This window comes from Geospiza fortis, unplaced genomic scaffold (genome assembly GCF_000277835.1).
Source record: "Geospiza fortis unplaced genomic scaffold, GeoFor_1.0 scaffold320, whole genome shotgun sequence".
NCBI lineage: Eukaryota > Metazoa > Chordata > Aves > Passeriformes > Thraupidae > Geospiza > Geospiza fortis.
The window spans coordinates 177,981-199,461 of NW_005054532.1; the positions used below are offsets into that span (position 1 = coordinate 177,981).

The following is a 21,481-nucleotide window of genomic DNA, read 5'->3' on the forward strand; positions in this document are numbered from 1 at the left end:
GCCGGCGGAGCCCGCCCGCCGGAGCTGCCGGGCTCCTTCCTCCTCTCCCAGACACAAACAGAGCCGTGGACTTGCATCCTGAGAGGGAGGAAGGAAGCACTGCTGGTGCTCAGGAGCATCCTAACAGCTGGCTGAGGCTGGCTGGGCCTTTGTGCTGTTCCCAGCGGGGGAACTGCAATCCCGGGCAGCTCTGGGATTGTTGATGTTGTGGGATGAACTCGCAGCACCGTCTGTTAGCTCTGATCCCCCAGCAGCCCAGCACAGCACTCCCAGCAGCAGATGAGAGATAGAACTTTATGGATGATAAAAACAACCCCTGCTCCCCAAACACCATTAAAACAAGGCAGTAAAGAGTTATTGGTCAAATTAAACATACCTAATTATGAGGTTTTCATGGCCATGGGACCATCAGCCCAGCTCTCCCTGCAGAGAGCAGACCAGTTCTGCCCTGCTCCAGAGCTGAGGCAGCCAAATATTCAGGGAATGAGGTGGTTTCTTGCAGACTGGGAGGAGAAAAACTGCATCTTTTACAGCAAAACCTGCAGCACACTTGGGTGATGTCTCAAGGAACAATCACTGCAACTCAAGTACTGAGACTGCAGAAAGAAACCCTGGATGTGAAGCAACACAAAAGAATTTTTGGGCTCCAGCTGAAACAAAAATCTAAGGGATGTACCTGCCCTTCTCTCCTTACCAGGCTGGAGTCCCAGCTCACTCCCCCAGCCCATGCCAGGGCAGTTGTTTTCCAGAGAAGAAGGAGCAATTGCTTGGCTGGCTGAGGGAGGAGCCTTGTCTCAGTCACTGACTGCAGATCCCAGCTCCCAGCTGTGGCAGGGTATTGACCACCCTCTGGAATTAGCCGGATAAGAGCATTGGAATGGGGACCCTCCTTTCAGATGCCACTTTTTAGTCAGAGCCACACAATTATTATTACTCGAGTGACACCAGTTCTTGCCACCCTGGGACTGCTGGGTTTTGTTACCAGTGAGGTTTTGCTGCTCCCAACACCTTCCCTAAACTGGCTGGTTGCTCTGAACTCCCCTGAGGTTCTGGGATTTGCTTTGGGAAGGAACAATGAAGGGCTGGAATGCAGCCTCTGTGCACCACAGCACGGACTCTTGTTTACCAGCTACCTCAAAAAACAAGAATCCCTGTTCCCCTTCCTGCTGTCTGACGAGGAGGCTATTCCAGGCTCTCCTTGCTATGGGGTCCTTCCTTTATTTTCCAGGAGATGTTTATTCATGGACATCTATAATCACTTCTTCTCTTGCCAGCACTATTTTAAGCATAAAGATTTCCTCTGCTGGCGCATATCTCCTCAAAGTAATGACAGGTTGCAGTCAGATCCCTGGAGAGCACTTGCTTCCTTAGGAGCAGCAACCCCCAGCTCTTGGGGTCTCCATTGTGTCAGCCCGGATCACTCCTGGTTTCATCTCCAGAGTTTTCCTTGCTGGTGTGGTTTCAGCTCCCTCTCCCACACATGGATAATCAGATTTGTGTGTAATTCCCCTAATCAGACCCAGTAACAATCCACCCTGGCTGTGCCTCCCTGCCAGCAGGGAATACCCTGAGTCCTCTGTGTGATTCCAGTTGCCCATTGTGGGCCACAATCAAATTACTGCTGCACTAACGAGCCTGCTCCAGCCCCCAGCCCAGGCTCCCCCTGCTCCTCAGCTGTTTCCAATCGAGGAACAACTACTTTAGAGCTCAATTGTTCAGTCCCAGTCTCCAACCATCCAGCTGTGCATTTTATAATCCAGAATTTAATTCTGGTGTTATTGTTTTCACAGTAACCCATTTCTTTTCGGTCTCAATCTGCCTCCTTAGCAGCAAATTCCCACCCTGGAGTGACCCTGAAGGGAAGTCCACTATCTTTGTGTCCAACACTTCCTCCTGGAAAGCTTTGCATTGTCTGCCCCCCTTCAGCCAGTCCTGAACCCTCCCTATCTCAGGCTTTGCTAACAATTTAGTGAAGTGCCAATTGAGACTGCAACAAATGAGAATGCACAGCGATTCTAATGGCTATTATATTAAAATGGCTATTATATATTATATTATTATATTAAAAACAAAACAAAACCCCCAGTAGTTTCAAATCAGTTCTATTGTGGCTTTTTTAAGCTGCTGGTTTGCATGGTGTCACCGGTGATCTGTTTTCAGTCATGCCTCTCAGCTGATTTTAGATATTTTCATTTATCAATATGTTTATCAATCTATTTTCCCCCCTCTTCTCTGCTGTGCTGTCCCTCCCCAGAGCTGGCCCTCAAGAGGCTGACAGCTGCAGACCCAGAGTGGGTGGCCCGGCTGTCCCTGCCCCTCACCAGCAGCTACAAGGACAACGTCTTCTGCCCCGACTCGCCGTGCTCCCCCGAGGATGAGGAAGCTGCAAGGCAGGAGAAACCGAGGACCTTTGAGACCTTTGGCAAAGGTGCTGGGGCTGACCCTGGTGGCAGTGGGACGAGGCTGGCCAGCACCTTCCTGTCGGAGATGAGCACCCTGTTTGAGATGATCCTGTCCCAGAAGGTGCAGGTGCACAGCGAGGCGGGCGCGGGGCTGCTGCGGCAGCTCTCGGCTCGCGGGCACAGCCTCGGCCTGGGGGACGCTGCTCCAGGGCTGTAGCAGCTCGGTGGCTGTGGCAGGGAGAGAACAGTCAGAGATTGGGGTGCCCAGCCCTATCCCCAGCCCCAGCAGGGTCACTGTATGACCCATGCCTAGACAGGTGTACTCCTTCCTTTGCCTTGCCCCATCGAATTTCTCCACAACTGATTTCACCTTTAGTTCCCCTCCAGCTGCCTGTCCTTGCCTTCCTCCTCTCCCACCCTGCTCTCCCAGTGCTCTGCCAGCCTCCCATCCCACCCAGCAGCAGGAGGGCCTTTCCTCCCAGGACAGGCCCAGGCAAGGGGGTTGTGAGAACAACCACAGCACAGTGAGATACATCCATGTGATCACAGACTGTGAAAGTACCTGTCACGGACACTGCTGCAGCTGGGCTCCAGGGTTTCAGTTATTTAAATAAAACTGTTTTTTTCTAACACTACCCTCTCTGTCAGCAGTGTAGCTGACATAATACATGTGCAGAAAGCCTGAAGTGGCAGCTGGGGAAGGGGAGATGAGCCTGTTGTCTCCCACAGGTCCTTCCAGCTTCTGTGGTTCTGCCACTGGGAAGTTGGCATTTTTTAAAAGCCCCCAAAATCAGCCCTGGCATCTTTTGTATGGCTGCTCCAAGTGCCCACCACTTCCTTCTCCATGAGGACTTGATGTGGCACTCAGTGCTCTGAGCTGGGTGACAAGGTGAGGATCAATCACGGGTTGGACTTGATGTTCTCAGAGGTCTTTTCCAGCCTTAATGATTCCATTCTATTCTGTTCTCTCCTTTGAGGCCATTGGATTTTGGAGCACAGTCCTTATCCAAAAGCAGACACCAGATGGCTGGAGTCTGCCAAAGGTAACCTGGGAAAAAGGAAGTGTGAAAACACTGTTTTGAAATATTCAGTCACAAGCTTCACCCTTTTTATGGGTTTTCACTTTGATCTGTCAGTCTGGGAGCTGTAAGACAGTTTTGGGATAATAGCATGGGTGGGGAAACCAAGGTATTGGTGACAAAGGAAGAAGCACAGAGGTGTTTGTGTCTGCACTCCTGGAGAAGGGAAGGGTGGTGCTGACCCATGGGCTCATGCAGCAGTGTGGGGATGGCAGGTAAGGGCTTCTGGGCTCTCCTGGACCATCTCAGGTACCCTACCTCTGTTCTTTTCCATGTGCCTGGAGGTGACATTCCCAGCTTCAGGTGTGTACACACCTGAGCCACAGCACCAGACAATCACACAGACCATTTAAAGCAGAGTAAATGAGAAAGTTTCCCCTTTCTGTTGCTCTTGGGGCTCAATGACAAGAACAATAGAGTGAGATTTCCCCAGGTGGACTTTTTAATATCCAAAATGTTGCTTTATTTCGAGCCTCCAAAATGCTTGTACAGATGAGCCCATGTCTGGCATCCATCCATGGATGGGTTTGGCCTGGCCTGCTCGTGCTGCTGCTCTGCTAACACAAATCTCTTGCTGGTTTGTTTTACAAACAAAACAGGTTCTTGCACCAAAACAATGTCAGAGAGCCAGATTCTAACTGAGATGCAGCTGTGCAAACCATGAGGGAGGCATTTGTGACTGAGCCCTGTGGGATTCCTCTGCAGCTTGGGAGCACAGGCAGAGGGACAAACAGCCAGCACAACCTCACATCTCCCTCTGCCAAGTTGCTTTGATGTCCCTGTCAGAGGAAAGTCCTTACACAAAAATACCTAATAACAAGCAGGTTTAAAAGGAGACAAATTCCTCCCTCTTGCTTCAATTTCCTGGTTCTGCAAACTGCTTTCAGCCCCCCCAGCCCCTCTCCCATCCTGACCAATGCGTAAGCGCGCTCTGGATTATCACAGCATAGGAAATCCACCCCAGGAATTTCCTGCTCCTTGTATCCTGCTTGATAAAGGAAATGGTCTAAGAAAGTTTGGTCTGAGCAGAAGGAGAGAGCAGACCAGAAGAACAATCAGATGTGTTGAGGGCTGGCTGTGCCCCTCCCTTGCTGCATGGAGAAGTTCAGGATGGGGCCATTGCCTTTGTTTTGCAGAGCCTGATCTACACAGAGCACCAGGGCCACAGGAAGCTGGGCAGCTTGCACAGATGCCCTTGAACCAGTTTAAACTGGTGTGAACAAATGCCTTTTTCCGGATTCAGCTGCCCCTGTGGAGGAAATTATCACACCAGCTGCCTGCTGCTGCTGCCTGCCAGCGGTGCCTTCCCGCTGGGAGCATCCCTTATCCACTCTGCTGAAAATGAGCTGGCGTGCTCAGCAAACAGGGACACGATGGATTTCGAAGCAAACCTTGCTCATTGTGTCTCATAGAGGTGGGAGCAGCTCCCTGCCAGGGCTGCAGGAGCAGGAGTGGGGACAGAAGGACACTGACATGGTGCAGGATGGCTGGGGACAGCTGTCACCTCACTGCTACAGGTGGATCTGTCACATCCCATAAAAACTCTGCCCAATGATGAGAATTCCCTCTCTTGCTTGCCCAGGTCTGAAAGCAGATTAAACTGCCACAATGGCAACACAGAGCCAGCCTACACTGTGCTGGTAGCAGGGGCACTGTGGGGACTTGTCTTGGAGAGAGAGAAAATTGCCTCAGAGGGTGTGGGCCAGGACAATCCCAGGGTTAGTTGCCACCATCCCCATATGGTGGCTTGTAAACCTCCCTGGGGGACCATGAGAAAGACATGCAGGGCTACTGGAATTAGAACCCCAGATCACACAACTGTGGTGCAGAACCACAGAATGCTTTGGGCTGGAAGGACCTTAAAGCTCACCTTGTTCCACCCACCACCATGGCAGGGACACCTTCCACTATCTCAGACTGCTCCAAGCCCTGTCCAACCTGGCCTTGGATACTTCAGAGATCCAGGGACAGCCACAGTTTGGCTCTAATACAGAAATGCAGGTGCAGAAAAAAACATCCCTGTGTGGAAGGTAGAGTACTTGATGGTGTAGGAGATATCACAAAGTTTATTCTCAAAGCCCAGGTATTTAAAAATGCCTCCTGTTCCATGAACAGAGAGCTTTCTCTTTCCTTTCACTGCCAGCCTGGTTCCAGCCCACACCAAGGGCTGCCTTGCCCTCTGCCTGCTGGTGTCACTCGCTGCCAGCAGTGCTGGGGCTCCCAGCCCTGCAGCTCCAGTGGCACTGTCCTGGCTCTGAAGGCACAGCTCCACCCTGCACTGCTGAGCAGCATCACGTGCAGTGTGCCTGTGCTCCAGGAGTGGGGCAGGGTGAGGCCACACTGTCCTGGCTGGCTGCTGTGCAGACCTGCAGACACAGGCTCAATAGTCCAGAAATCAGGGCTGGAGGAGGAGGCTCTTAATCCTGAAGGGAATGGATGCTTTGTGTGCACATCTGAAAGTACAGAAAAACAAGGTGTTAATGACACTGGCAAAGGCTGGGCTTGATCATACAGCTACAGAATCACAGAATACCCTGAGTTGGAAGGGACCCTTAAGGACCATCAAGTCCAACTCCTGCACAGACACCCCAACAATCCCACCCTGTGCCTGAGAGGATTGTCTAAATGCTTCTTGAACTCAGACAGGTTTGGTGCTGTACCCAGTGCCCTGGGGAGCTTGTTCCACTGCTCAACCACTCTCTGGATGAAAAACCTTTTCCTGGTATTCAACCTGAACCTCCCCTGACATAGCTCCAGCCATTCCCTCAGGTCCTGTCCCTGGTCACAGTGAGCAGACACTGGAGCCCTGTGCTGCCCCTCAGGAGGATGCTGAAAACCACAATGAGCTCTGCCCTCAGTCTCCTCCAGCTGAACAAACCAAGTGCCCTCAGCTGCTCCTCACAAGGCTTCCCCTCCAGACCCTTCCCCATCCTCGTGGCCTCCTTTGGACACTCCCTAATGGTTTAATGCCTTTTTTATACTGTGGTGCCCCAAACTGCCCTCAGGACTGGAGGTGAGGCTGCCCCAGTGCAGAGCAGAGCAGGACAATCCCCTCCTGGCCCAGCTGGTGATGCTGGGCCTGCTGTCCCCCAGGACACAGTTGGTCTTTTCAACAGAAATGATTCTGTGACCCATCATACTATGGGAACAGCTTCTCCAGCTGGACTGGAAAGAACCGAGGAGGAAAAACAGTGCCTTCCCTTCGGCACAAAGACCTGCTTTGTGCCATGGCCCTGTGGGAGCCCTCTCTGGCAATACAGGCCCCACTTCCACAGGGCCACCTGCCCACGCAGTGCCCCAGCCCCTGGTGCCCTGGTACCTTGCAGCTCCTGCTGCCATGCCCGCAGTCTGTCCCGGGCCTGCCTGTTCCCCATGGCTGCCGACTGCCGGTAGTGCCGCAGCGCCGCCGCCACGTCCCGCGGCACTCCCAGGCCCTGCTCGTAGCAAACGCCCACGTGGAACCTGCTCTGGGCATCCTGGCACAGCAATCACACAGCAAAGGAAACAGAGACTCTTTAGCACCTTCTTCAGAGGTCTCTCTTTGGTCACCTTGCTAAGTTTACTGCTCCATCCCCCAGGGTCTGTCTTCAGTTTTTGTCTCCTGGAGAGAAGCATAATGTCTGGCTCTGCTCCTTCCTATCCCTTTCCAATTAAATTCACTGATTTCCCTTCAACACCCAGGGCTGTGGCAGGGGAACAAAGGAGCAGCTGGCACTGCAGAGCATCCCAGTTGTCTCAGAGGTCAGAGCTGAGGTGTCTGGGGCAGCTGTGACTGCGCCACATCCTGATCCCACCCAAACTCTGAGCACACCCTGGGACTGCCCTAAGAGAGTTCAAGCCCAAGTCTTGTAAAAACATCACAAATGGCACAGAGGTACTTGCTGCCAAGGGTTGGGAAATTCCCCTTTAACACAAGAGTGCAGCACTCTCCTGCTCAGCCTCACCTCATTCTATTCCAGAAGAAATCTCAGGCAGCAGAAATGAAGTAAATGAAGCAAATATGCACTAGAGAAAAAGCACCTGAACCACTCAGACATGTGTAACTGCTGGGAGCAAACTGGAAAGCAAAGGTTGGCACTGCAGTGAAGCCAAATCCAAACCCATGACATGTTTATGTGTCAGCTGTGCATTTTATCCTTGGGAGCCAATGGGAGGCAAAGGGTCTCAGCAGGAAAGCAGGATGACACTCCTGAAGACATTAAAAAGACTGCACAGATTTGTGGTCACACAGACCTTTCCAGCAACAAAGCCAGCAGCACAGCCTGAAGAGTGTGACTGCCAGAAACATGATCTAAACAAGGCTTTGGAAAAAAAAAAAGAAAAGAAAAAGAAAAAAACCCCAAGTAAGTAGCAAGTTTTAATAAAGCCACTAGAAAAGAACATATTGCAAGTGTTGCTGTCTAGGATGTAGCTGGTAGAGGCAAGTGAAAAACTCAGTGAGTGGGTGCTTTGCAAAATGTTGCAAGTCTCAGCTTATGACAGCAATAAACTCCTTTAGAGATGAGATAAACACGTTGAAAGATTGGCACTTCAGCTGTGACAAGAGATAGGGTTCAATCAGGAGAGCTGCACCACCATCTCTCACAGGATGAACACCTCAGAGCCAAGCCTGAGGACAGCCCCAATTAGCAGGGCAGGAGTGACTGACACCCCTGGAAATCTGCAGGTCAGGCCCAGTTCTCCAACAGAACTCTTTATTAGAGGTTTATATTCTGTGGCTGCATGTAGGAAATCAGGGAGGATAAAAAGTGGGAAACAAAGTAGAACACAGTTCTTGTGTTGGAAAAACACTTGTCAGAGTTCCCAGCTCAGCTCTAGCAGAGAGAACCAGAGAAATGCTGAATCTGTGACTTTTTGTGCTGTTTTCCTTTTTCTGGATTTGTACTAAACTATGCTGTCCTTGCTTCATCCATGCCAAGAGTTCTTTCAGCCAACTAAATATCAATTCCAACTGCAGGGTAATGGGAAGGGAACCTGTCCATGGAGCCCTTCTCCCAGGAAAATGGGGACATCCCATCCCAGGGAGCCCATCATCAGCCTGCCCTCGAGGCTGAGGCCCTGAAGCATCCACAGCATCTGCTGAGCAGCAGAGATGGGGAAGGATGCTCAGGGCCTGAAACTCTGACCAAAACATGCCAGGGCTGCACCTGAGGATCTGCAGTTACCTGACAGATTTTGTGTTGTTAAGGCATTACCAGTAAATGCCAATCATCTGTTTAATGGGATAACTCAGTGTGATACTGTTCAGCATAAACCTCTGTCTCCAGGCTGGAAAAAAGGAGCCAAGGAAGAAGCTTAGGAGAGATCTTTAGCAGATTTAGAACTAAATACTGTGTACTGTGATGTCTGAGCTGCTGTGGCAAGTCAGGCCTTGTCCCAGCAGACTGAGAGCGTCTCCATGCTGGAAAGAGGGTGAAAACCCAAGTGGCAAAGTTTACAATGATGTAAAAATGACCATTCAAAATGCTCAGACTTACTATAAAGAATTAATTAAAGATCTCACACACCTAAGGAGTGGGCAACACAATCACGAAGGAAACAGTACTGCCAAATGCAAAGCAGTGCTGATAGGAAGGAATTTGGGTATCACACTGTGACAGTTCCCTGAGACCATCTCATCAGTGCTCAGTGCCAGGAGAGGGCAAGCAGGGCTAGGAATTATTGGAAGGGAATGCAGAACAAAGCAGAGGAGCTCATTATGTGAGATCCATGGCATCCCTCCATCCTGAGTCCACTTTTAGTCCAAGCATCTTAAAATGGTCAAAGGAGAATTAGAAAAATAGACAGAAGACTGACAAGCAAAGTAGAACAGCTTAACTACATGGAGGCACAGACTAAACCAGCACTGCAGCCTGCAAATGAAATGACTCAGAGAGGACACACTAAAGGGCACCAGAACCACAACTATTAGCCAGCAGAAGAAGCAATAGCTGTTCATTATTTTCCATTGCACAAAAGCTGTGGGAACTGCAGTTAAAATGAACAAGTTCTTCAGGAAAAAAAAAACCCTGGCCATTACAATGCAGCTGAAAACAAGGGGACAATGGCAAGAAACAGAACTGTGGGATGCAGAAACCTGGCTGCAAGACATGGCATCCACACTTCTGCTCCTCCAAATGCTGGTGGGGGTTCAGGAGAGTGCTGTCCCCACACTGTGGCACTGCCCTTCAAGAAAGAGAAGCTTGGGCCACTTGGGGAAAGTGCATGCAAGAAGACTCCTGGGGATCTAACATGAGCTGTGAAGAGAAACAGCAACAATGGGGGAAGGCTGAATGGACTTTCAAGTGTTTCAATATGTTAAAGGTGCCTGAATTTAAAAATAAATCCAGAAACAGTCTTTCCGTCCTCTGTATAAAAGGAGAGAAACAATGGGCCAATTTTGAAGAACAGATTTGAGATAAACACAATGAAGTTCTCCAAGTGATGCAGTAGTGAAAGATTTTGACTGAAGAGGGTGTAGATGCTCCATAATGGGAAAGCTGTACAATGCTGGAAGCTGGATACAGGCACTGGTGCTGTAGGTACTCCTCCAGCCCAACAGGGCTGTCTCTGTAGGGTCTGTGCCCAGCGCCTATCTCCTCTCCAAGAGGCACCAAGGCTCCACTCTGTCCCTTCACACTGGGCAGTAAAATCCTGACACTCACTCCCATTTCCAAGAAACCCTGAAATTCTCCACCTGCAGATCCCAAGCTGAGGACAATCCCTGGCAGAAGGAAGGATTACCTACCCCACTGTTTGCTGCCTGCAGCAGGTATTTCAGACCTCTCTTCTCCTGAGGCTGCAGCCCCCTCATGTAGAACACTCCAAGATAAGCCTGTGCCTGCAACAAAACCACACGGTCCAGATCAGCCAGGATTTTAATTATTCCATTTTTTTACTGATTTTTCAAGCTGCTGGGGTTACTGTGGCACTGTGGTAAGGACCCTGCCTGTGCAGGGGCTCTTGGGAGAACCAGGGCTGCCCTAAGAAAAATCAGCATGACTCAGTAAACACAAAGAATTCACATTTGGGAGCCAGAGTATCATTTCAAACTCCCTGTGGGAATCAGAGCCAGGGAATGGTTCCCACTCATGTCCTGTCCCCAAGATCCAGCAGATGCACCCCCTGGCCAGTGAGCTCCAGGAAGCACAGGCACTGCCAGCCTGGCATTCCCAGGGCGAGATGGCACATGCCTAAATGCATCTCCTGGAGTGGGAAAGGAGCACAGGAGACAGATCTGCACAGATGAGTCATCTCAGAAAGTCACAGATACAAAATGAGGATCTGTTCTTGCTTCAAGCATTGGAAGTTCCTCCAGTACAGTGACCTGTACTCTTGGAATTGAGAGGAGATGAAAACTGAGCTGTGTTTTCAAGCACAGGTGAGCTCTCCCAGCCAAAGGTTTAATGTAAGAGCCCCATTGACAACAGCCAACCAATGTGTGGCACAGTGGCTCTGTCTGCAGGCAGGGCTGTCTCCCAGACATTGTCAGGAATATACACAGAGAATCAGAGAATGGTTTGGCTCAGAAGGGACTTTAAAGATCCTCTAGTTCCAACCCCCATGCTGTGAGCAGGGACAAACACATTGGAAGGCTTTCCCTTCCAGTGCTGTCTAGGATGTGGCTCCAACCCCTCAGTCAGGGCTCTCTGCTGCCTCTCTGACCTATGGACACCAACCTCTGTGATGCCAGCCCCTGCTGCTTGCTCCAGGAGTGCCACAGCCTTGTGATGCCTGTCCCAGGGGCTGCCAGGGCCGTGCTGGAGCAGGTACCTGGCGTAGCGGTACTGGGCCATGGGGTGACGGCTGCTGGCTGCCTGGCAGTAATAGAAACCTGCCTGAGAGACAGAGAGAGGGAGAGAAAGCCAGCTGATGCATGCCCTGAACATGACATGGCTCCCTTCAAGCTTCACCTCTCTGGTAGACCCATCACAAGCTGCATCCCTCCCACAGCAGGACATCAGCTGGGTCAGGTGGGACAGTGAGTACCCCAGAGCCCTGGAACCACCCTGCCCGAGCTGAAGGGGGTGGCACTGGGCCAACCATGACTCAAACCAAGCTGCCTGTGCAGCTCTTCCCAGCTCCAGCAGCTGCTGGCCAGCTTGCACTAGGTGGCAGGCTGGAGTTACAGGAGCCAAACCGGAGATCTGAGAAACCCTGGGATGTGCAGTGGTGTCTTAAATACAGCAACATGACAGGTTTCTCCTTGGAACCCTGCTGGGTGCTGGTAGCACAGCCTGTGCACCTGGAGAACCCTCAGAAGCTGTGGGAAAGGGATCTCAGAGCACCTCTCTGAGGGGATTGGTGACACTGAAAGCAGCTCTGCAAAGCTGCAATTTTTATTATTTCCAGCATTTTCTACTGAGTCTTCAGAGCCTGGGCTCTCAGGCTCCCCAGGGAAAGGGCACAGCCCTGAGGCTGCCAGAGCTCCAGGAGCATTTGGAGCACTCCCAGGGATGCACAGGGGGGATTGTTGGGATGGCTGTGCAGGGCCAGGAGCTGGATTAATGATCCCTGGGGGGTTCCCTCCAGCTCAGGACATTCCATGACTTTCCCAGCCATGTAAAAGGAGCAAAGCTCCAAGCAGCCAGCACAGATCCCTCTCCTGATGTGTGCTCCCACCCCCACCCCCAGGCAGGCCCTGGATACCTTCTCCAAGTCCTTTTCTGTGCCCCTGCCATGCTCGTAGCACAGCCCCACGTTGAACTGGGCTTTGCTGTAGCCCCGATCTGCTGCCAGCTTGAAGCAGGTGAAGGCCGCCCGGCAGTGCCCCGCCCTCATGCTCTCGGTCCCTGAGGAAAACACAGCCCAAAGCATGGAAAACAGGGAAAAGCACACAGCCACAACCCAGCCTCCAATGCAGCAACCTCCCCCACAGCCACTGGGCCTTCCTTGGCTCACACCAAGTGCTCTGGGCCACTTCCAGCTGGCTCACCAACCCTCCTTCCACAGTTTCCATAAGAAAAATGGCAACACTGCATTTTAGGGATTTTTCTGGGCTCGTGGCAGAGAAGGATCACAGGCTAACACAACGTATGGCTCACACAGAAACAACTTGCTTTTCAGTGCTGCAACTAGTGGTGTATATAGGGCAGGGACTTTTCTTAGCTCATTGCATCTTCCTTCTGCTTTTCTTAAGAGTTGCAATCCTGCAATTGCTTTTTCAGCTTGCCAGGAAAACCGTGAGCTCAGACAATAAAAGAAGGATACAAGGGATATGACATCTTGTGTTGCAAAAAAGACAGAGATGGCTTAATTTCCAGCTACAGATGTCAGGACAACAGTGCAGGCTTCAAGTAAGCCTGGATTGAAATATGCTGAGATAAATCAGGTGGCACGATGGGACAAAGGGCAATAAATCTCTCCAAGCACAGTTAAAATTGCTGAAAGGAGGCTTCAGCTTGGGTATTTGCCATCCCTGCCTTCTCACAAGACCTGCAACCATTTGGAGGTCCTCCAAAATGAGAAACCTGTGGTTTAAGGGCAAAACAAAACGAACTCCACATTACCAAGGATATTCAATGCAATGGAAATATCAATTCGGAAAATCTGCTGCAATTGGAAAGCGGCTTCCTCTAAATGCCCTCGCTGAGCTGGGTCACCCTGAAGAGTCAGAGAAAAAAGCTATTAAAGAGAGCTAAATCATATCAACCCTAGAGGAGATGCTGGCTTGGAAACCAAGCAGTGAGACCTGTTTGTATGGTAGTTCAGTCATTAGGAGGGTGAGGTCATGTGTACACACAAAACCCTCCCTGTCCGACACAGCCACCTCGCTGGGGAAGCTGTTTGGACACTGCTCCCCTGCCCCTGGCCAGGGAGCTTGGTGCAGCCTCCCAGGCACCAGCAGACCTTTCAGAATTCAGCAAATACCTCATCCTACTCAGCAGTGTGCAGCTCCTCTGGAGGGGCAGCGCAGGGACAGCTCTGAGCTCTGCTCTGGGACAGGGACACACCCAGGGAGGGCTGGAGCTGGGCCAGGCTGGATTTTGGGAGAAGGTTCTCCCCCCAGAGGGTGCTGGCACTGCCCAGGCTGCCCAGGGAATGGGCACAGCCCCGAGGCTGCCAGAGCTCCAGGAGCCTTTGGACAGCACTGCCAAGGATTGCTGGGGTGTCTGGGCAGGGCTGGGACTCATGATCCTCATGGATCCCTTCCAAATCAGGATATTCCATGATTCTAAGATAACTCCCCCCTCCAAAAATAGCATTAGCCCTTGTTTCCTCTCCCACATCGTGCCCAGAGCAGAGTCCCTGCCAAAACACCCTCACAAATTTGCTTTACCCAGCTCCAGCTGAGCTGCCCCCTCAGCTGCACTGGGCACTGCCCAGTGCTGCTGAAACCCTGCATGGCACAGCAAATCCTTTTCTCCTGGGCAATGAACAGCCTGGGACGTGGGAGGAGGCTCAGCCCAGCCCAGCCCCACACCCCGAGTGCCATCGAGTGGCAGCAGAGCTCAGTGCACACAGGGAATCTGGAAAATGCCCCTTGGCTCAGGGCTACTCCCAAGAGGCCAAGACAGGTCCCAGGCCCCTCCCTGAGCTGCTCCATGACCCAGCTGCAGGCTCTTCCTCCAGCCCTGCACAAGGGGCACCTCCCAGGATGGAGAGATCCATGCTCACCCCCTCAGCAGATCAAGCAAATTCCTCCTTGGTGCCTTTTGCTGGAACTCACTCTGCTAAAAGCTGAATTTACCTCACTCTGCTCACAATGTCCTTGAGCGATTGCTCAGCCGAGTGATTATCTTAAAAAAGGAATTATTTGCATCTAAGATGTGAATTGCAAAAAATTGGCAGGTTTAATCACAACAAGAACAATAATATAATTTACGGCCTTGTGACTCTCGAGCTGATGCACTCTCTTCAAGCCCCAAGTGCTTCCCTCTTTACCAGACAAGAGCCAGCCCTGATTTGCAGCATTTGGAGTGACACCACCTTCCCCAGTCATGGGTTGTCTGGTAAACACCAAAATAGCAACAGCATGTAATCACCTAGTGAAAGATTGCATCAAAATGCATATACACAGCAACACACTGGTGCTGCTGAATTAATTTTTTGTTTGGTTGCTTGGTTTGGTGTTTCTCACCATTTTCTTTCAGTGCTTCCCTGCCAGCAGCCCTGTTACACAGATACATCAAAGGATGGGGATAGCAGTCTGTAAATCCTGGAATTTTCTGGCTATAGCAGAGGTCAGTATATCCCATCTCCCCCTTTTTTTTCCAGTCTTGTGTGTGAGTGTTGCTCAGGCTGTGCTTGGGTAGCTCTGGGATGTGTTCCTGCAGGGAAGGTACAGCCAGAGGGGGTGGAAAATGAAACCTTACCTTTGCACTGTGGAGAACTGGCCCCACCCTGGAGCTCACAGGGATTTGGAACTCCCCTGCATTAAAAAAAATCCAACAAAAAAGCAAAGTTAGCAGTGCTGCATCTCTGCCTCTTCTCATCCTCTCTATTCCATAACTCTTTCCTAAAGATCTGATCTCCCATTCAGTCAGGGACATCAGGAACAGAAGGAATCCCAAGCAATCTGACCTGTGGAGCAAAAGCAAGCTCTGGAATCCAGCCCTGTGGCTGCAGCTCCTCCAGAAAGGTCCCTGGTTTTGATCTGAAGACACCAAAAGTAGAGAATCTTCTGCTTCTCCTAAATGTTCCAGTAACTTGTAATCACTGCTTTAAACCCCTGTGCTTCATTTCAAATTAAAGTACTCCTACTCTGGGTTTCTGCTCCCAGGCACTGGCTCTTCTAGGTTTTTTCTTCTTTACTAAAAAGCCAATTCCTCCTTTTGAAAGTCCTGACACGACTAATCAGCCCCTCTTGATTCCTGCCTGTGATTCTAAAAAGACTGCACCATTCACATCTTTCAACTGCAGCACTTTTCTGCCAGCCTTGGTTAATTTTATGACTTTTTGCTACCATTCCTGAATTTCCAACGGGGTTACTGAGGTGCAGCCCCTCTCAACAGTGTCACAGGAGGGGTGACATTGCCTCCTCCTGCCCAGTTTGCCTGGATCAGAACTGCTGCAGCTCCCAGCTCGCCCAGGCCATCACACCCAAGCCCCAGCCGAGGTGCTGCCTCCCCATGTCCTTCTCCAGGGCATTTCCCTGCAGGGTACAGCCCTGCTCCTGTGCCAGGGGGTGATCAGCCCTCTCAGGCACACTGGGACAGCCACTTTGTCACCAGCTCCACTCAGAATCATCTGACAGAGCATCTCCAGCCCAAGCTAAAGCCCCTTGCTCAGAGCAGGACTGTGCTGGCAGAGGTCACAGTGGCATCACTCCTGCCACTGCAAAAGGACAGTGACCTCCACAAAGAGGAGACAGCCCGAGGCCAAGGATTTTTAACCTGGGTCACCACAAGCAGCTGGATCCCACAGGACATTGAACTCCAGGTGCTGGAGCCTGGACCACTCTGAGCCAGAGCTGTGCCCTCCCTGGGCCTCCCTCTCAAGCTGTGTGAGAGCCAACACAAGGGAAACAAAATGTCCTTCTAGGGCCTGATTTCAGGACTCCTGGCACTGTCTGGCTCCAGGAGCAGCAGCAGTGAGGTGTGCAGCAGGCAGGAGTGCTCCTTGCAGTGCCTGTGCTGTACAGCATGCAGGGAGCCATGGCCTGTGTGCCAGCTGCAGCCTCATTATTCCCAGACAAACAATTCCCCTGTGGCTGTATTCAAATGTGTGTTATCTGAACAGGCCCCACTCACCCAACAAGCAACATCACTGTGGCAAACATGACTTCTATGCAGCATTCCACCTAAAGTAGTATAATCTGTGAATTTATTAGTTGTGCTTTCTGTTTCTTTGCAGAGCAGGCATCAAATTATCTGATATTTCTCACTGTAAGGCTCTATCGTGTACCTCCCTTGTGATGTAATTTGGGCTTTTGCCACACAAACAACTGCAAATCCCATGGAAAAAAAAATGGTCTGTATTAAGAATTCTCCCACTACTTGTTTAAACAGCATTAGTACATCCACACTTTAAAGAAACTGTACATTTTGCATGGGTGTCTACTCCTAAATCAGAGACTCCTCGTTTACTGTGAAAATGTTGGAATTTGGACAAACCACTGAACCATGAAAAATAAACAGCCACTAATTCTGAATTCTGTCAGCTTGCAGAAGCACCTTGTGCCCCTCTACCACAGGAAACCCCTCCTCACTCAAATCTCCCCAGATCATCTGGAAAAAAGCACAGGGACCAACCTCCCCTGACACCCAGCCCCAGTCCTGAAGGATCAGAGAGTCCCAGAATGGTCTGGGCTGAAAGGGAACTTAAAGCTCACCCAGTGCCACCCCTGCCATGGCAGGAACACCTCCCACCATCCCAGATGCTCCAAACCCTGTCCAACCTGGCTTTGGACACCTCCAGAGATCCAGGGGCAGCCACAGCTGCTCTGGGGGACCTGAATTCCCTCAGAATCACCTCTGAGGCTGGGCAAGCTAAATTATTCTTCAGGTTATGTTTAAAAGATGGGAATATCACAGCTGGAATTTTCTGTGCAAGTTTATTTCTACTTCTTCAAACCCATGTTATGATGCAACATGACTGCACATTCTTTTTTCCATGCAGTCTTGCAGCTTTCAGTGTTCTGGATGCCCAATACTCACATCTTCAGCAGTTCATAAATATTTTTGTCTCTCTTCACTGTTCATCCTGGACTAATCAAGTGTTGCTCACAGCTAGCTCCAAATGAGGAATTAATAATCTTCTCCTAGACAGCCTAGATTGCTCATCCCCAAACATCCAGGAGAACGAAGTCACAACAAGAGCTGGCCAAAATCCAGCATTTCTGCCTCATGGAAAATTTCACTGTTTCCAATTGGTTTCATTGTGCTTTGAAATGAAAACACACTTTTGCAATGTCTGTAATCTCGGAATTGAAATAACGAATTTTACAGTTCTGCCAGGGGTAAAATACAACTCCCCAGGGCATCATTCAGCTGCTGTAACACTGAGACTGGCTGTAATCACCTGCTTGCTCACTCTGTGCCTTTAACTCCCAGCAAAAAGCCTCTGAGTGAGGCAGAAATTGCATGGAAAAAAATAAGATGTGAACACAGAGCTGAGGACTTGCTGGTAGCAATATCCAGAATGCTACTTAAAGCAAGTTTTAAGTTAATTTCCTGAAGTTTTCTTTTTAAACAAAGGAATAGATTTTGATCCTGTTGTGCTCCAATAAAATTGGAATGGCTCTTGTGGAAAGCTGAGATGTTGGGACCCATCCCACAGATCTTTCCCACAACAACAGCAGATTGTCACTGCACAGGGACACCAGCACCAGCAAGTGTGGAAATGAACTGAAACACCCAGAGAAAGGGGAAGGACATGGAATTCTCTCCAGAAGATCCCTTGCCATTGCTGGCAGCAGCCAGGGTACATTCTGCTGCACTCTGAGCTCTGCTCTCTCATGGCAAGGCTTTGCTACCAGATTCCCCTGCATCATCTGCCAGGCGTCTGTCCTTCCCCTCCTTCTGCTCTCCCCAGCTTCCTGCTGCATCCTCATTTTGCCAGCCTCACCCTTTTGCAGTAGCTAAACACCAGGGAAAAAAAAATCCTGTACCTCAGGCAGGTTTTTCTGTAGAAAGCAAAATGTAGTGAAAGAAAGGCATCATCAAGCTTCACTTTCCATGGAAAGATTCCCAGGACTTCTCACATGACAAAACCCTGCATTTTTTCAGGCTCTTCAGTGCAGATTACCAAATCTCTTCCCTCTGACTTTTCTCCATAAATTCCCACAAAATGGAGGCACAACAAAATGTGGAATGTAACCCGAGGACTTATGTAGGGAGAAAAATCAAATTATTTCTGACATAAATTATCTCTGACAAGTGACAGTTGGAGATGCTTGGGCAGAAAGGGTGAGGAGCAGGGATTATAAAGTCACGCTCTCCCTGGCAGAACTTTCCAGCAATCAGCTGTTCTGTGATCTGAGCAGGAGGCTTGGCTGGACCAATTAAGTCTCATTTCAATGTGTAATTTTACCTAATCACTTCTTGGAACCCACTTGTATTTCTGGCCCGTAGCAGCGAGTTCCACAATTTACCTGGGCACTGGCCAAACACAAAATGCCTTTTGCTTTTTTCCAAATTTGCCACCTGACCCTTCTGTGCTGCCTTTTAATATCAGCATTATGAAAAAGCCTGTCCCTATTCACTTTCTCTCAACACTTTTGGTTTCACAGAGCACCAGCACATTCCCTGCCACTTCTTTTTTTTAAGCTGAAGAGTCAGTCTGTGTTTGGATGTAATTGTCTCCCTGTCATCTTTTCTCTGCAGTTTTGTCCCTGTTTTTCAGGCACTGTCTTTTCCTTAAGTGCTCAAGACATGGCTGCATCCCAGACTCACATGAACCCACAGCACTGCCTTGTCCTCAGCTCCTTCCTTCACCATAATTAACATTTAATTGGCCTCACTGCTGCCGAGCACTGACTTAACCTTATCAAAAGCACATCCACAGTGACTTTAAATGTTCCCTCTGCAAGACAATTATTAATTTGACACTCCTCACTCTGTGTGTGTATTTACAGCCACACTCCCCTGTGCACACTCGTTTAACCCACCTGGGGATTACCCTGGTTTTGGTTCTGTGCAACCTCTGCCTGTGACTTTCAGATTTGATTGTCCTGAAGAATTTTGTACCATTTGCTGCTTCTGCTGCCTCGTTCATCACCTCTTTTTTCCAAATCACTGCTGACTGTGCTGAGCAGAACAGGTTTAACAAAGGACAGGGGAATCCTACAGTAATGGCTCTCCACTGTGAAAACTTTCTTGTGCTCTAAGGAGTTACCAGCCCAAGTGTAACCCCTCCATGTTCTCTCATACCAGCTTTAATTCTTTAGATAGCTTTGGTTTTGGTCCTGTCTGGATGATTTTCAGAAGCTAAAAGCTGGATTATCTTGCTCCACATGCCTGTTGACTTCTCCAAAGAAGTCTTAATAGATTTACAACTCTCTCAAGTCTCTGCAAGGGGGCAAGCTGGCCTGAGAAATGGCTTCCTAAATCCTTCCAAGACCTCTGATACAGCCCACTCATCCCAGCATCTGACACCTCTATCCTATAACAGAGTTTCTATCAAATTAGAATCACCTTTTTTGCAGTTCTGTGCCTTAAACTAACAGCCACCCACCCCTTTTTAAAAGCCAAGCTGTGCAATCTGTGAGTGCTCATTCCCCTGGCCACGGAGCAGGTTTGAGCATGGGATTACAGATTGTTCTTGGAGGCTCAGTGATCTCCCAGCTTCTGAAGAACATCTGAACAAAGACCACGTGGCCTTAGTGACTTGTCACTGTTCAATTTATCAGTTTGCCCAAAAGCTCTTCCTGTTGACTCTCAGTAGGAGCTGTTTGTCAGACACACAGGCACTCCAGGACGTTCAGCTGTGCCAACTGCAGGCACTGCTGTCTCCACTTCCTTCCCACCACTCCTCCCAGAGGTCCATGTCCAGTCACCTGCCAGTGCTGGAGTGCTTCTTAATATGCTCCAGGCTAAAGCAGATGGGTTAAACAGTCTAATTGGCAGTTTAGGTAAATTAACCTGGCTGTTTTCCTGGAGTTAATTAGGAGACATGGAAACAAAATGCTCCATTTGCCAACTGATGGGAATGGTAACCTCTGGCAGGAGAAGGTTTGATAAGCAGTGATGGGCAGTAGCTGAAATCAGCACAGAAGGAAGCCAAAATTCTGAAAGCAAGCAGAAAATGGGAAACAGCTCTGGCCTTTTCTGCAGCACCTTCATTATTTAAATTCTTCCCTGTGAGGGTGCTGAGGCCCTGGCACAGAGAAGCTGTGGCTGCCCCTGGATCCATGGAAGTGTCCAAGGCCAGTCTGGACAGGGCTTGGAACAGCCTGGGATAATGAAAGGTGTCTCTGCCCATGGCAGGGAACAAGAAGAGGTTTCAGGTCCCTCTCAACCCAAACCAGTCTCTGATCCTGTGATTTAGCCAACATCTGTGATTGGTTTCCTCATGTGCCTCTTCTACACCACTACTGAATGTTGTCCCCTTGCCACCTGTTCCAGCAGGCTTCCTGCTTCCAACAGCCTTCCTGAGGCCATTATCAGTGTTTCTATATCTAGTGAGCTGTAGGCCTCATCTGATCTTCCTTGGTGTGACTTTAAATTCCCTATGTAGGACACGCTTTCCTGGGCAAGACTTCAATTTTGTTGGAGTCTATCTTTCTATTTTTATAAAACTCATTTTAATAATGTCTTTGATACCTCCTTCCACTGTCTTATCTATGGCATAAGAGCTCAGAAATGCCTCCTCATCTTGCAGGAAGAGAATAATTCCTCCAGTTTCACACCATGTACACCAGTCTCCCAGATCAATGGTGCAGCATCCTCCTGAATCCTTCTGGCTGCAAACATCTGTCCACAGTAAAAGAACAGGACTGGATGCTGCAATCAGTCTGCTAAGGCAGAGCACTGTTGGGAAAGCTGTTGTCACCTGCAGTTACAGCACAGCCTTGTCTCTGCCTTCAGGAGGTTTTTTCCTCCTGTCTCTGGACACTGATTCATCTCTCTGAAATTTGCCTTTCCACTCTCACCTGCCTCCTGTAATGTCAATAACTGGCTACACGCTCCTACACGCTCCTTGGCTCCGAGCTTGCCTTGGAGGAACTCCCAGGTCCTTCTGCCACAGCATCCTGCCCCGCAGCACATGGCACATACCTGCTTCTGCCCAGGGCTGCCTCTCTCCTTGCCCCGAGGGGATGCCTGAGGATGAATTCTCTGCTACAGCCTCTGGACTTGCTTTCTGCAGGAACTGAGGGCCCAGCTGCTCGCCAGGACTGCTGGTTGAGGCTTCAGTCACCTCTGTAACACAGAGCACAGTGTCTGCTCCAGGTGACAACACCGGGCTGTGCATGTACTCAGTGTCCTCGGACCACACAGACAAGCAGCAGGAAAGTTCGTGCAGCAGAATCCAGAACGGAAAACAAAGGTAAGGGCACACAGAGTGGGATTGCACCAAACCACTAAGAATCAGAGATTCTCCTGACACACTCTCCAGGGCCCGAGAGCGGCCCTGAGCCTC

The 21,481-nt window shown here is 50.0% G+C and overlaps 2 protein-coding genes across 2 annotated transcripts in view; one reads left to right on the plus strand and one right to left on the minus strand.

Annotated features, from left to right (window-relative positions):
* Positions 1-3,037, plus strand: part of LOC102031577 (protocadherin-12) — a gene marked incomplete at its 5' end in the record, with an annotated part of 9,974 nt that extends 6,937 nt beyond the window's left edge. Inside the window, one exon of the mRNA XM_031063806.1 lies at positions 2,255-3,037. Coding sequence (XP_030919666.1) covers positions 2,255-2,619 — 365 coding nt within the window. The remainder of the gene's footprint in view (positions 1-2,254) is intronic.
* Positions 3,038-3,905: 868 nt separating this feature from the next.
* DELE1 (DAP3 binding cell death enhancer 1) lies at positions 3,906-21,419 on the minus strand. Its single transcript, XM_031063795.1, has 8 exons — positions 21,118-21,419; positions 14,776-14,831; positions 12,970-13,063; positions 12,110-12,252; positions 11,140-11,298; positions 10,209-10,301; positions 6,801-6,957; positions 3,906-5,934 (listed from the first exon to the last, which is right to left on the minus strand). The coding sequence occupies exons 1-8, from the start codon at positions 21,311-21,313 to the stop codon at positions 5,615-5,617; spliced, it is 1,218 nt and encodes a 405-aa protein (XP_030919655.1). The 5' UTR covers positions 21,314-21,419; the 3' UTR covers positions 3,906-5,614.
* Between the last annotated feature and the right edge of the window lie 62 nt (positions 21,420-21,481).

Excerpts from the sequence above, each read along its gene's own strand:
- DELE1 (XM_031063795.1), bottom strand. The coding sequence starts at position 21,313 with ATGCACAGCCCGGTGTTGTCACCTGGAGCAGACACTGTGCTCTGTGTT. Across the intron at positions 14,832-21,117 it reads GCAGCCCTGGGCAGAAGCAG|GGGAGTTCCAAATCCCTGTG; the intron begins GTATGTGCCATG and ends TTTTTAATGCAG. Across the intron at positions 12,253-12,969 it reads CATTGCATTGAATATCCTTG|GGACCGAGAGCATGAGGGCG; the intron begins GTAATGTGGAGT and ends TGTTTTCCTCAG.